General features: G+C 39.2%; 2 protein-coding genes across 2 annotated transcripts in view; both read right to left on the bottom strand.

Moving 5' to 3' along the window:
- Window positions 1-454, bottom strand: part of CCDC195 (coiled-coil domain containing 195) — a 42,516-nt gene extending 42,062 nt beyond the window's left edge. Inside the window, exon 1 of the mRNA XM_080409963.1 lies at window positions 439-454. The gene's annotated coding sequence lies outside the window, so the exon portion shown is untranslated. The remainder of the gene's footprint in view (window positions 1-438) is intronic.
- Window positions 1-14,290, bottom strand: part of DOCK10 (dedicator of cytokinesis 10) — a 159,664-nt gene that overhangs the window by 22,514 nt on the left and 122,860 nt on the right. Inside the window, exons 27-39 of the mRNA XM_080408973.1 lie at window positions 13,494-13,565; window positions 12,717-12,863; window positions 10,700-10,783; window positions 7,929-8,025; window positions 6,600-6,644; window positions 5,938-6,113; window positions 5,687-5,803; window positions 4,567-4,678; window positions 3,725-3,846; window positions 3,525-3,639; window positions 3,290-3,356; window positions 2,396-2,443; window positions 1,644-1,745 (exon numbers count right to left, since the gene is read on the bottom strand). Of these exons, the coding sequence (XP_080265099.1) occupies window positions 1,644-1,745; window positions 2,396-2,443; window positions 3,290-3,356; window positions 3,525-3,639; window positions 3,725-3,846; window positions 4,567-4,678; window positions 5,687-5,803; window positions 5,938-6,113; window positions 6,600-6,644; window positions 7,929-8,025; window positions 10,700-10,783; window positions 12,717-12,863; window positions 13,494-13,565 (1,304 nt within the window). The remainder of the gene's footprint in view (window positions 1-1,643; window positions 1,746-2,395; window positions 2,444-3,289; window positions 3,357-3,524; window positions 3,640-3,724; window positions 3,847-4,566; window positions 4,679-5,686; window positions 5,804-5,937; window positions 6,114-6,599; window positions 6,645-7,928; window positions 8,026-10,699; window positions 10,784-12,716; window positions 12,864-13,493; window positions 13,566-14,290) is intronic.

The raw sequence follows: 14,290 nt of genomic DNA, 5'->3' as shown, positions 1-14,290 counted from the left end.
ATGTAATTTATTTAAAAAAAAACATAGCCTCCTAAATTTGCATAATTTAAAAATATTCTAGGACATAATTACTTCCTGCATCTAGCTATACCCTGTTTTACATTGGTTATTTTTACAAAAATAATTTAGAAAATTAACATTTCAGTTTTTAAAAAGAAAAAGTTCCCAACACAGGTAAGGAATTGATGGCCAGACTTCTGCCAATCAATGTGATAAAGTCTTTCATTAGCGGTCACAGGGGAAGGATTTGAGTGAACAGCCTGGCAAATTAATGGATTTGAAACGTGGACATTTGATCTCAAGGGGTTTTTTTTTGGTGTGTTGTTTTTTTTTTTTTGGGGGGGGGTGGGTGGGTGTTGGAGGGAAAGTCTGGTTTCATATGAACATTTCAACAAACTGAAATACATAAATGTAAAAGTGCAAGTTAGAGCTGATTACTGGCAACACTTCAACTCCCAATTCATCATCAAAAAATGCTCTGCACTAAAACAGGCCAAGCAAATAGCCATTTCGAAAACAAATGTTGATTTGTGAGGAGATAAAGTGTGAAGGCCCTGGAGACAACAGAAATGTGATTTTATTTTCTGGATTGCTACCATGTTGGTTCATCTGCAAACATGCAACAAAACTACAGTCTCCTAAAGGCCGCTTGCCAGTTCCAGCTGCTGTAATGAAATCAGTGCTGTTTCTTCACAACTGCACAGTAGAAGAGCAAAGGAAGAAGTATGGTAGAGAAAGCACCTTTTTTTCTCCCCTTTGTTCCATTCCAAGATACATGCTTATAACGGTGAGCATATTCTAGCTACATGCAAATGATAAAAATCAATGACCCAAGCTCATGAGGAAGGGGGACTTCCACACCATGCTCTTAGATAGAACCACAGGCTGCACAAAGTCAAAAGTTTGCTTTCTCTCTAGGGTTTTACATTATTAACATGAAAAGGATCCCACTTTCCCTAACAGGATCAAAAATACTATTAAATGTGCGCTGCACCTGCAGCTTATTACCACAAAGTTGATAAAAATGATTAGATCTTGCAATGTTTAGACTAGGAAGACTGAGGAAAAAAATAAAAAGACTAGGAAAGAAAGATTCTCTAACTGGCAACATGGTCAGAACAGTGAAGGACTACACTACGCTTAGCAGCATGGAAGTAAAAAGATGGTTGTCAAGCAAATCTATTCTTAAGTTTGACTCTGTGTTGCTAGATACTTCCCCCTCCACAAGCCCACGTTATTGGGGAGAAACAAATCCCTGATACTCTAAGTGAATTCATAGATATTTACCCCTAAAGCAGTAATTCCACGAAAGCGTAAGGTTGTGGACCTATGGATTCCTTCAGGTTGGAGAAAACAGTGGCTTATCATTCAGCAGTGATCTGATCTGAAAACAACAGCTACTGTTTCTGCAATACTTAACAATATTGACAGTAACTAAGAATTCTTCTGAACATATTTTAAACAGCTTATAACTCAAGTTGAAGTAAAAGGGCTCCATTCTTCCACGATTTCTGGCTTTGGGGCTCTGAACTGCGCTATGTTGTGTCAATCTCTTTTCAGCACCACTGTGACAGTGCACAGGGGCTGGAGGTGACAACAAAGATTGTGGTTTTATAGGAGTTAATAATACAATGTGTCATTACCATTGCGAGAGCAGACCCGATGCCTGGCCAGAAGAGCTCGAACCTTTCAGGGTTCCATTATTCTGGGTGGCCTGAACAAACTTAAAAGCAGCAGCAATTTTCCTGTTAGAGAAAAATAACTGTTAATCTGTTATGGAATGTGATGCTGATTTTGCCTGTCTCTGAACAATAAATACAGGCCTGACAAAACCTGCCACGGAGCATGAACTGGTTCATCAGGTGACCTTTTGTTTTCCCACAGTATGACAAATAGACAAGTTCACAGTGGTAACAAATTAAAAATGAAACATCAACTGGGACAAAGCGTACATTTCACATTTTACAGCTGGAACACAATCTCATACTTTTTCAGAGAGTGGGTAGAGACAGATGATTATTTTTTTCTTTATTACTGTGGAACATTTATCTGTGCCCATCAAAATTATGCTTTCCATCATATGGATGGAAAACACAGTGTCCAAGTTCCTTTGTTTGGCATATACACAGAATTATGTTTGAGAATGGCCAAGTATTTTGGGTTATAAATGCAATAGTGGTTATATCATCACATCTTGTACATCAGGTATATACCCAGATGTCCAGAACATCATGATAACATTGTTTGCATGAAAGAAAAAAAGAAGCATACATTGACTGCAGTATGTCAGACTGATGTTTTCAGAACACCGATATACTATTAACCTAATTTAAGCTTAATGTAATGCAGTATTATTCAAATACTGTTAACGTACAGTCTATGACTAGAGAATTACCTTACAATATTGCGTTTTCCTAGATATCTGAAATTTTGCAGACAGACCCTGAAAGATAAAACAACACATTTTATGTCTACCAATGGCTTCCTAATAATGAAAAAACACTGAATCTTTGTGCCTCAAAGAGACCTGTAGTACAGTCCACCACCATAGTGGTGGACTTGGAAGTCCTGGGTTAACGTTCGGACTTGATGATCTTAAAGGTCTTTTCCAACCTAAATTATTCTATGATATGCATCTCCTAGAAAGCAAACAGAACAGAATGCAGCAGTTCCCAGCACATGGATACACAAGAGGTGGCACTACTTTCCATATCCTTGTTCCTTTTCTCCATGGTTGAAGATTCCTGCTTGGTGAGGAGGCAAAGTCAGTGACAAAGACTTGGTTGCAAAAGCATTGCTTCTTCACCATTTGAAGTTAAATAACTTTCATTTCACTTACGAGATAATGAGCAAATTCTGAAAACAGCTACCTGCGTGGATTCTGCAGACACAGACTGGATTGAGCAAACTACCTTAGAGATGCCAAAAGCAGGCAATCCTGCATTACACGGCTTTTCGTATGGTTTGAAAGTTTTGGGGAGCTAAATACTTCTCTTTTCTCAAGGGAAGAATAGAATCTCAATCCCAAATGGGAAAACTACTGTGAAAATGTCTTTTAGGAGAAACATCTAAAGATTTATGCCCCTTGCTCATGGAAATGGCCAACGTATTGGAGGATATGGTAATATTTCATTATGACTTCAGAAGATCAAGGCAAAATAATCTAAGATACAAGAGCTATCTCAGCCTAGTCCACTAGGTGGACAAACCCCAAAAGAAATTATTTGCAGCAGTCACTTTAAAACATCAACATATAACATAAAATCAACCAAATGCCAAGTGAACTTACTCTAGAATGCTGAAAAAGTCTGTTATTTCTGAGAATGGTGCTCGCAACCAGTAGGAAATCAGTGCATCTAAAGGGAGATATAAAAATACATTATGTATCTGTTACAGGGAATTAAAACTTGACCCAAAGCCTGTGAAATACATTGATAATTGTTCACATTTAGCATTTGTTTGGATCCAGCGTTCACAATATTTTACAACAACATAAATTAGGTAGCGAGTACACATTTCTTTACCTTCTGAAATGGTTTTCATAATGTGAAGGAAACACATAAGAAGGCTTCTAGTTTCAGCTTGATCTAACTTGTCAAAACGAAGAGTTGATCCAATCAAAGACAACGGTCTCATGATCTGTTGAATTGACAGCAAAGGGCCTTGTTAAGTATAGTGACAGGTTTCCACCTCTGGTAATTGTTTTCAACATTTGCACATGTACCTTTTCACACGTGTCAGTTCTCTCACTGTTTTTTTCATTGGTACTTGGGTTAGATTCAAGACTTGCTAAGGAAGCTCTGGAGTCAGCATGGTTTGCTGCAGAGATAGCTATTGATGAAAAGGCTGTAAACAAAAATCATAGCAAACATGCTAAACTAAAACATTTATGGATACAAAAACTAACAAGGAAAATGGAAAACTTAAAAAGCGTCACGTGCTGGATTGACACCAGTGCTTTGAAATTCCAATAGCAAAGCTATTGATGGGTATGTTTAGTACTGAAAACATGCAACAAGTTGAAGTAAAATGATTTAGTTGCCATTATTCATGGCATTAAAATGGCCTGTTGCATACTGTAAGGCCTGACCTAAAGCCATAAAAATCAGTGGAAAGGTGCCCATGCACTTCCCCAGATTTTGAAATGGGTTTTGGAGGAAGTGACCAAAGTAATGTGTGTTTCTATCCTTTTATTAAGTTTGGAAAAAACTAAAACTACTAGCCCCCAAGAGACTTCAGGAGTTTTCACCAGAAACCTTGGAACTATTCTTAAGTCAGGCAGAGGCTACAAGAATGAATTCAGGCACAGGGATTTGTAAGAGCCTGAATATTGGCATCGTTCCAAAGCAGGAGAGTAAGTGAAGCTGTGGAAGACAACTGGCTTCACAAGATAAATAAAAATCAATCCAAAAATACCCAAAGGGAAGAGAAACATTGCACACCATGTTTCCCTGAATATTGTATAAAATGGGTTAATGATATCCTCCATGAACACTAAGCAGAAAGCATGATGGATTGAGATACACAGAAATCTACCTGTGTGCATGTTCAACCTGTCATTTATACCTGCTATAGAGTTCAGAACATCTTTGGAAAACGATGTGTCCACAGAGTTAGCATGTTTCATTGCTGTCTGGCTCTGAAATCCTCCAGCTGTGCTCAAGTCATCCCTAGATCCCTGTATTTCGAAACAAACAGAACAAACTCCAGTAAATTATATAATTCATAACTTTCACAATGACAACACACCCAACAGGCTTTTGTCAGACACTGAGCTTGAAAAGCTATTTTCAGTTGTTCAGACATGATGGCCTTAAAAGATCAAGGCTTGCCATAATATGCCAAATAGTTACCTGCAATATGAAAACCTCTCATAACTGAAGTTGTAAAGGACAGATCAAGTTTAACCGTGTTTGCTTCTTGAACCCTAGCACAGCATTGGGAAAGGAGCATTAACTGCCGTTAGCAACCATCACATGGAACAGAATCATTTGCTAGAGGGACTGAAACACAACGCCCCTGCAAAAATCTGTTTCCAGTTTTTAAAGCAGGGCTACGATTAGAACACATCTAATCTTTTGAGAAATAAACATGCTCCTCCACATGTGCAGTTTATACAACCATTTTCTGTGGTGGTGAAGACGTTTTATGATGTTCTTATGCCCTCACTCCTTTAGCTACTTGGTCTCCTGGTAGAGTTCATGGTCCCTCTGTTGTACCAGTGACACTGCTCGTGGGTTCATGATGTAACTCTCCAAAGAATCTGTGGCAATGGAAATTTTGCTTTTTTTTAACAACATCTCCCAGCTACTCACCAAGGGACCTGCCTGGGGAACAAGGTCCTCAGCCCCCAGCCCACAGCACCAGGGCAGAGGTACCGGACAGACTGGCTGGGGCTGCAAACCTCTAACTTTGAGTTTCCAGCCCAAAGACAACCAGTGCCCTGGGTCTGTTCCAGATTCACAGTCAGTACCCTGCCTGTACAGACACCCAGGGCCCTGCAGGTGCTCTGCAAACTGAGAGTTTCCAAATTAAATATTGCAGGTGAACACAAATCAGCATTTTCAGAACAGTATTTTCTTAGCTAATTTGTGACCAGCATAAACTCAGACCTCTTCCTACCAGACTGACTAGATCAGACCTCCATTTGATTCCCTTCAGTGTTCTGAAAAATCATGTGAATTACCTGATTGGAAGTATTGATATTAAAAAGGAACATATCCTTCATGTAAATCCTTGGCATATTGTCCAAAAGCATTCCATAGAGTGGCATGTACAGGTTTGCTATTTGTGCCTGTTTTGCCTAAAAAATAAAAAATACAACATAATCTTGAAGAAACTAATTAAGTATACACTAGTGGCTAAGATATTTTCATATATGTTTAAGCTACTGTATGAACAAGCAAATGAAAAAGAATAGACAAACAATTTCTTTACCGGCTCTGCATATCGATCATCAAATGAATGCTTTGCCATTAAGTTTTTAAGCACAGCCAAAGCTAAGTGCCTAATATCCTGGTCTTCTTGCAAGGCAAAACCAACCTCCCGCAGCAGGACTCCAATTAGAAAATGTTTGCGGCAAAACTCATTGGTCAATGTGTACTCTGGAATATCTTGGAACAGAATGGACAAGAATGCTTAAATTAACTTAAGGGTTGCATAACCCCACCTCCCATTTTCCAAATTTTCAATAGCTTTTATTGATTTAAGCCACTGTTAAACCTTGATTTCCTGACCTGACTGCCCCACTCTGCTGCCTCACTTGCTAGAGTGAATTAGTCTAATAATATTATTTCTCAAAATCATGCAGTTTTTACAATTTAATAAAAGACAATTTATATACACATTCCCATATGAGAATCTCAAATGTTTTGCACATACTAAGACTATCCACTTCTTCAAAGCACAGAGTCCAAATTTTTGTTCCCATATTCTAGCTAGAAAAGTTCTAAACTAGCGATCAAGACTAATTCCACTTTTGAAAATGGCAAATAATTTTTGCCTAAATTTGCCACAATTCGGTGGCAGCAGTCAAAGTAAATCTTAAAGCTCTTGATGCACAACTCTGCTTGCTTCTTATGTGGTCATCTTATTCATACCTGATGTTCGATATTCCTGTGTTGATTCTGAAGGCGTCACAGGATCTTCATTTTTCATAAATATAAAACAAAAATAGGTAAAAAATCAGGCATTTTTTAACTTAAGTGTAAAAAAAATGTATTTGCTTTGTAACTTTTTTCCAATTTGACTCAAATTTGAATTAAACAGCTTCTACTGTTAAAGAAAGACATGAGTGTCAGAACTGAACTCACTTTTTGGTGCTGAAAACTGCAGCAAAAATGAGGACCCACAATTTGAGAGGCGATTCTGCTTTCCACTGAAAGTTACCTTCCCACTCTCAGCAACTTAAAGGACCACATCCCAAGTGAACTCCCCAGAGTACACAGAAAACTGTCAGAACTGGGAATTGTGCCCAGGGCTGAAATCCCAGCACCTTTGAAACCAAGAGGAAAAGCACCCAGTACTGGGCATTGGCCATGAAGTCAGGTTCGAAATAACAGATTTCGGTGCACCAGATGGAACATGTGGTGGCTGCGGGTTTTGGGGTTGGGCAGGGTGGATTTACTCCTGTGGCAGGGCACAGGCAAAACCTGTTCTTTCTTCTCAGCAAAACGTGGGTTACACACAATATCCCCTGCCCTGAGAAGCAGCTCAGGAGGTATAACTAACAGATTCAGAAACGGGTCTCTCTTGCCTCACTGCTCCAGGTAAAACACTGCAGTATGGGGTGACCATTAACGTTCAGGCTTGTCAGAGGCCAAGAAAATAAATGCACTTGGGAGAAAAGGGCTATTGCAAGGGACCTGCCTGCCAGTTCTAGAGACAGCCTGGAAGCAAAAGTACCAATGGCCTGTTATCTGGGACACAGATGTTTCCAAACTCCTGCTGCATGTGTGGTTCAGATCATCTCCACAAAGGAGCAGCTGTCACACGGACAAGTCATACACCCCGCAGCAGCGGGCAAGCCTATTCCCCAACAGCAGTTTCACAACTCCTTTATCACTGCCCCAGCTTCTGCTCCTTCCTGCTGTACCTGTCCAACCCCTTTCCCCAGCTCGCCACCTCCCAAGGCTACTGCAGCTTTAGCAATTAGTCCTCACAAAGAATCCAGTTTGCTCACCTCAACACTTCCAGCAGAACAGTCACCTCCCGCCGCCTAACTGGGCTGTCAGGGGGCACATTTATTTATAGGCGTACTGAAATGATGTTATTTTTATCTCACTGCTGAAGTACCACACCTGAAAAGCCATTCAGGGCTTCTGTGCCTGATGTGCAGACACGATAGTTCAGAGGGTTAATTATTATCTGCTCTTTGAACCTCTCAATAATTCACCACTGTAAGAAACCCTTTCGGGGTGGTGCCTTACCAGGAATGTTGGAAGATCGTATGGGCAGGCACAGAGGGATAAAGTGCTCATGGTGACAAACTTCTTGGAGAAAGTCAAATTTGAACTGATGTAAAGTCTGAAAACCAGAAGAGGCAATGGTTCAGTTCACATTAAATCAGGGAAAATGGTAAAAGCTGCACTACTGCTTCAGCTCTGCCTCAGAATTCGTAATCACACCCAACAATGATGCCAAACTGCACAAATAATAAACATTTGGGTTTCGTCTCTGTTAGCAAATGAACTTGACACAGTCAAACAAGCTTTTTGGATTCCTGAACTATGATTTTTCATTGAAGATGGACTGATAAATACAAGCTTGATCCAAGCTAAATATTTAAGGTATATTTAAAGCTACGCTGGGTCTTTTGATGGTATATACTACAGCATACAATTATAGTGAAGCATCTTCTCCAGACCACACAACTTTGGGACTGTCATAATTATTATGCCTGCCTTTTTTTGTGTGTGTGTTTTTGTTTTCTTTTTTCTTTTCTCTTTTTTTGGTCAGCCAAATACAAAGCTTCATCCACACAGGGCAGATTCAAAACCTATTGATAGTGGTGAAAACTTCCTCTCTTGATGCCACTGAGTTCCAGCTCTGAGGGATTTAAGTATTATATAATTTTGGTATTATTTCCTCAATATCTCCCACAATAATCTATTTGTATCTTTTGTGGAGCCTTGCAACTATTTCACAAATCTAAAATTTCCACTATATTGATGTGCCACTGAGATATAAAGATAATACACGACATCCAGTAATAAATTTTTATTTCTGTCTTCTCAGCTCACTCTGCTCAGCGGCAGAAAGCAGTCATTCAGGACTACTGATACGACACTGCATCGATCTAGGTCAAACATTGGCCCTAGCATTAGAAAGCACTTGTAAAGGCCTTATTTGCCCTGTGTTTAAGTCTGTCAATCCCTAAAATTAAATTGTAGCATTTCTGCTGCCACCATTGGGCTAGGATACCTGGAACATACACTTTTCAGAATCTACTGAGCAGTGGATGGTGGGGAATTTTTCCCTGAAATGTTTTATTGCATTGCAGTACCTCATCAGCAATACAGCTGGACATGCAATTCAGGGTCTAATGGCAAATAAATGAAGCACCTGAAATGCGTTTCCCAAGAGGAACTGTGACATTTTGAGGGAATACAACAATGAACTGAATTCTAATGAGGCATTTCAACTGTTGAGTAAGTATTTCTCAAAACAATGTTTAAATGTCAAAATATGGAATACCACAAGGGATATTTCTGTGGAACAGAAATTATGGTCCTTCATTCACGATTGCAGTAAATTCAAACTGCAATGTTATAGACTGCTATACCCACAAACTGTTTATTCAAGCAGCAATATATGCTTTAAATTCTCTGAAGAGAGAGGTTAGATTGCAGGATTGTCTTTTTGATACATAAACAATCCAGTTAAAGCAGCAAAAGATGCACAGAAATACATTCTGCAGCACATTTACATGACTGACTCTTGCTTAGGCGTCTGAAGAAAATGAAAACAATGCAAGACCTCTCTTTCCTCGAGGTCAGAAATCTCCAATTTAATTTTGTGGTTATTGTTTTCAAGTGCTGCAAAGACTGTTCCAGTGGTACATCTGTCTCAGCTCCGCTTCCACACACATTGCTAAATTCTGCTCTGCACACTGACTAATCTCGGGCTTTTCCACTGGCCATTAACTGACTTTAATTAAACATCTGTTCCTGTGGTTGGATGTATTTAGGGAAGTTTGAAATGTGGAAACAATTTTCAGATTGCATAATAATATTTACAGACTTATAGACTTCAGGCTATAACATTGATACCAAGAGGCTCCATTCTACATCTGTTCCAGAGATTAGGTGAAAGATGCAAGTGCAGCATGAAGTTGGTTTTAGTAAAAAGCAAACCAGACCTGGAGTAATCTCACTCATCACCTACAAATGCCCAGATCACCATTAAAAATTTATAAAAGTTAATAGTTTTGTAAGCTGTTTTGGGAAAGATGAGTCATTCAGAGTGCATATCTTGAATACATTCTGTTATATATCGTCTTATACGCTCCCATATGACAGCTTAGAAACCCAGCTATGGAAAAGATAAAGCCTCTGACTCACCCTGATGAATGAAGAGTAAAGGAGTGAAGCTGAATAATCTGAGGACCTCTTGCAGTTTGAAATTTATTGTTCAAACTATATCACTGACTATTACAGAAGAAATCCAGGCTGCAGGGAATTTTCCTCATAGCAAGCACAAACTAATTTGGAGAAGATTGGTTTTCTTGCATCTTCAATGACATAAGAGCATACCATTCATTTAAAGTAACCGAGATGTTACGCTCTCAATTGGAGTTTACACAATTGTAACTTGTTCATATGTCTTTACTTTTCAATCTCCTCAAAGAAAATTATTGTCAATTGCTGCTGATATTTATAGACCAAACCACAAATGTACTTACTCTCCAAAGAATCACAGCTTAAACTCAGCCTTTTGCTGAGTCTTTGCAGAGTCTGCCCCTGCAGGGCTCACTAAGCAATAGTTTGGACGTGGCTATTTACTCCCAGAAAAGAGGGTAGGTGGCTCAAACCCAAGAGGTTTTAACACATATTTACAGTAAATACTTTCACTGACTCTAGTTCTGAGCACGGTGAAGCCATGGAACAGATCCTAAATAGTTGCAACGTAAATATTCTGTTAGCAAGTCACTCCAGAAAAAAACAAAACCAAACAACAACAAAAAAAATCAAAACTATACCTTGCTATCTCCTGTTCCAAACATACTTATATAATTGTTGACCATCTTGAACACAAATCCACGATCCATAAATGTAAAGCAGCGCTAAGAAAAGGGGGAAAAAAAGAATTATTTTGCAGCCAAGAAGCAGTACATGGCCTCACTTACCTGGCTGTTTGTCTCACATCATCTATAAACTTGAATTATTTGTGCAGGTGAAGTTAGTCTTATAGCAGGGCAATGAAAACCAGAGAACTGGTGAATCTGGCTTGATTTTTTAATTTGTTTTAAGTAGTAATAAGCTGAACAAACTTTCCATTTTCACTGTGTCTACAGTCTGAAATAACTATCAGTGTGTACTGTATACTAGGAGAAAGCTTATCTGATGGAAGTCATTCATGTACTGCAACACTCAGTCACCAGAGGTGGTACGTGATGCCAGCTGACTGGAATATCTCCTTCAGTGACAGAGCAATGACTCTTGAGGAATCAATCCAGTCACAATACTCGCTATCTATGAGCTACATTATCTTCCTGAAATAAATATGCCACTACATTACGTTATGATGACAACACCGCTCTTGCTTCTAGCCAGATAGACTAAATAGCCAGAAGGTGTAAAGGTTTTTGAGGGCCTTGGTGATACAATTGCTGACATTTTTCCCTTGCAGAGAGCCCACAAGATAGGGAAAACAATCTGGAATGCCCTCCTTCTCTGGTGTTCCTGAACTCTGCAAAACTAGTGAAGCCCTGAGCCTTCTGCCACATAGCATTCAAACAAGGCTGCTGCAATGCCAGCCCGCAGAAAGCCGTATTATCTCTAACCCACGTAATTCTTTCTGGCAGACTAGATTCAAAGAGAAATTAAAACACAGCCATATGCCAGATCATATAATGCAGCGTTACTGTCTTCCCAGTTTAGCTGAGAAACACACAAAACCAGCATGCAAATCTGCAACACCTCCCCAGGTGCAACACTGCACAACTACTGACTAAGCCCCTCCACCTATGCTCCTGTCTCAAACCAGCATCATCTTCCAAATGATGTAACACTATGGATAGATACAGCTTCACATCAGTGTGTCAACAGCAACTAGGGCTTCCATATGGTATCAGCAACAGAGGCCAACACAGCAGACAGCAAGTTTATCATTTGTTTCTCCTACGTATGAATGGAGAAAAATCCACCATCATTTTGGGGTTGTTTTCCTTATAACCTCACAGGAACATTTCATTGCTGGAATACTGCTCTCTCCTAATGCTGTACTTCAACTTGTCATAAAAGACTTGAGCCTGCGTTTCAGCATGTACTATATACAATATTCCGTACATCATTAATGTACATCATTCCATTAATGGAAAGATGTGTGTGTGTGCATCCAGTTTAAATCTAGATTAAGTATCTGGCCACACAACCTACTGAATGACAGTATTCCAATGCTTCACAGCTAATTCAATGCTGGGAAAATAAAAAATGATTGAGAAATATCAGGACAAAACCATAAAATATAACCCCTTTTAGTGACTTTTCCAAACCACACATGTACTTTCTTATGTTTGGGAAGTGAAAGGGCATCGAAGAGTTAAAAATGTAGGTTACAGTATTTCACGTAATACTTGCAGTTTGCTTATTCTGGTTTGTAAAAGCTGCGCACACTGGTTGTGATTAGGAAATATTAATCCACTCACTGTCATTCAGAGCAATAGTATTTAAATAAAAAAATCAAAGCTCAACTGTAACTACAGTTTCATTCCTTACCAAACGTTTCACCTATTTGAATGTAATGTAAGAATCGGCAAAATTTTAAGACTTGGGCTCTTTGACATAATTGCTTTAAGGCAGACAGATAAAGCTTTTGCATTCTTAAAGACCCAAGGGCATAGAAAAACTAAACTATAGGTCAATGCTAAACTTGGAAATTGAGCCATCATTCACTCAGAATTGTTTTTATTCCCTTTGACTGGACTAGAATAGTCTCAAGTTTGCATTAAGTATGGGGAAAATAAGTGCATATGCTGTAATGACAGAGCGTCTCACCTTCAGAAATTTGGCAGTGCTGTAGTTTGCATTTCTGGTTTCTTCAAGAGCATCTTTATACTTCCAAACAACATGGTCTGCTAAGACCATTACAAGTGTATCCAGCTCAGTTTGAAATGATTCTGGAAACCTCTGAATTCGAGAAACCTAAACAGGGAACAGATCATCACTTGAGAGTGTACAACGTTGCACATTAAACCTGAAAATACATTCAGGCCAAGAATAAAAAACAATAAAACACAGGTCATTCAACACAGAAGAAAAATATTCCTAGAGTTCCATTAATCTATTCTGAGTATAAACCCTAAAAGGAACAATCTGGTCCACAGGAAAGTGGGAAATCTTATCCTTGGATTCCAGCACAAGTATACCAAGAGCATCTTTGATAATCAGACAGAAAAGAGGTCAAAGCACTGATCTCCAGCTATGTAAGGTTTGCTCAAAGCTGAGTTGCTAAATCATTTATTTGCTGCCCGGCATAATCACTTGTTGAGTAACCAGCAGAAATTAGAGAATTCTCATTCCATTCTAACCCACCCATCAACAAAGTTGACGCACCTGTATTTTTGGCCCACCTGTACAAGCAAGGATCAGTTTGAGCCTAGCAGGTATACAAAGTTTTTGTGGGTAAACCCAATATTGTACAAAGTATAACAGCATTTCTTTTTTTGACTGGTCAAGAAGAAAAGTCCAAGTATGTGTATTTCCCAGGATTCCACACTGTATTTTCCCTAAGAGACAGATTGCCTACTCTGTTGAGATCACTTATATACTTACCTTTGTTTTGTTCGTATCAACCAAGTGCTGTGCCATTGATTTTAAGATAATTGCAAAGAAGAACCAGGAATGCTGTTCAAAAGAAGGAAAAAAGACATAAGGAAAAAATTATTATCTGACAAATACTTTATGATTCATTACCATGCCTTGTAGACCAATTGCATTTCTCAGTAATGCACAATGGTAAACTCTACGTGACAAATAAATCAAAGATCTTAAGTGCCATGTATTTGAGTAACACTGGATTATGTCCTTGAGTGCCATCTCAGGCACTTTGTCACTGTGGCTCTGTGCAGCATGGAGCCTGCAAACGGCGCTCCTACAATCCTGCTGTTCTTGCTGAGCTCTCTCTTCACTGTTTGCAGGTAACTGGCAGCAATGCTTGATGCAGAGAACCTCAGGGAACAGAGGCTGAGAATAAACTGCTTAGTTAGTTCCAGTGGATGCGTAATTTGGTCTGGAGTAAGATTGGACTCCTTTGGAAGATAAATAGAGGGGTTCTTCAAATACCATTGGCAATAGTGAACAGATACAAATGCATCCTCACGTATCTGAGAAGATACATGAAACAAACACACTCAAAAAGCTTACAAATAGCAACCCCCACCCCCCAAACACACTTTTAGGTACCCTTGCATGGCCTGTTTCCTGCAAGCTAGCTTTTCTGCTTTCAGCCAATTTTTGCTACTCCAGTGGCTCAGCACATGAAAATTTGAACTGGTTCACTCTAAACAGTTTTAAACGTTTTTTTTGCCACCGGGAACTCCTGAGCTGGACTGGCTAGCTCTTATGCCCAT

This window comes from Falco punctatus (genome assembly GCF_963210335.1).
Source record: "Falco punctatus genome assembly, chromosome: 13".
NCBI classification, from domain to species: Eukaryota; Metazoa; Chordata; class Aves; order Falconiformes; family Falconidae; genus Falco; species Falco punctatus.
Note: the sequence above shows the minus strand (reverse complement) of the source record. Positions and strands in the feature narration are given on the sequence as shown.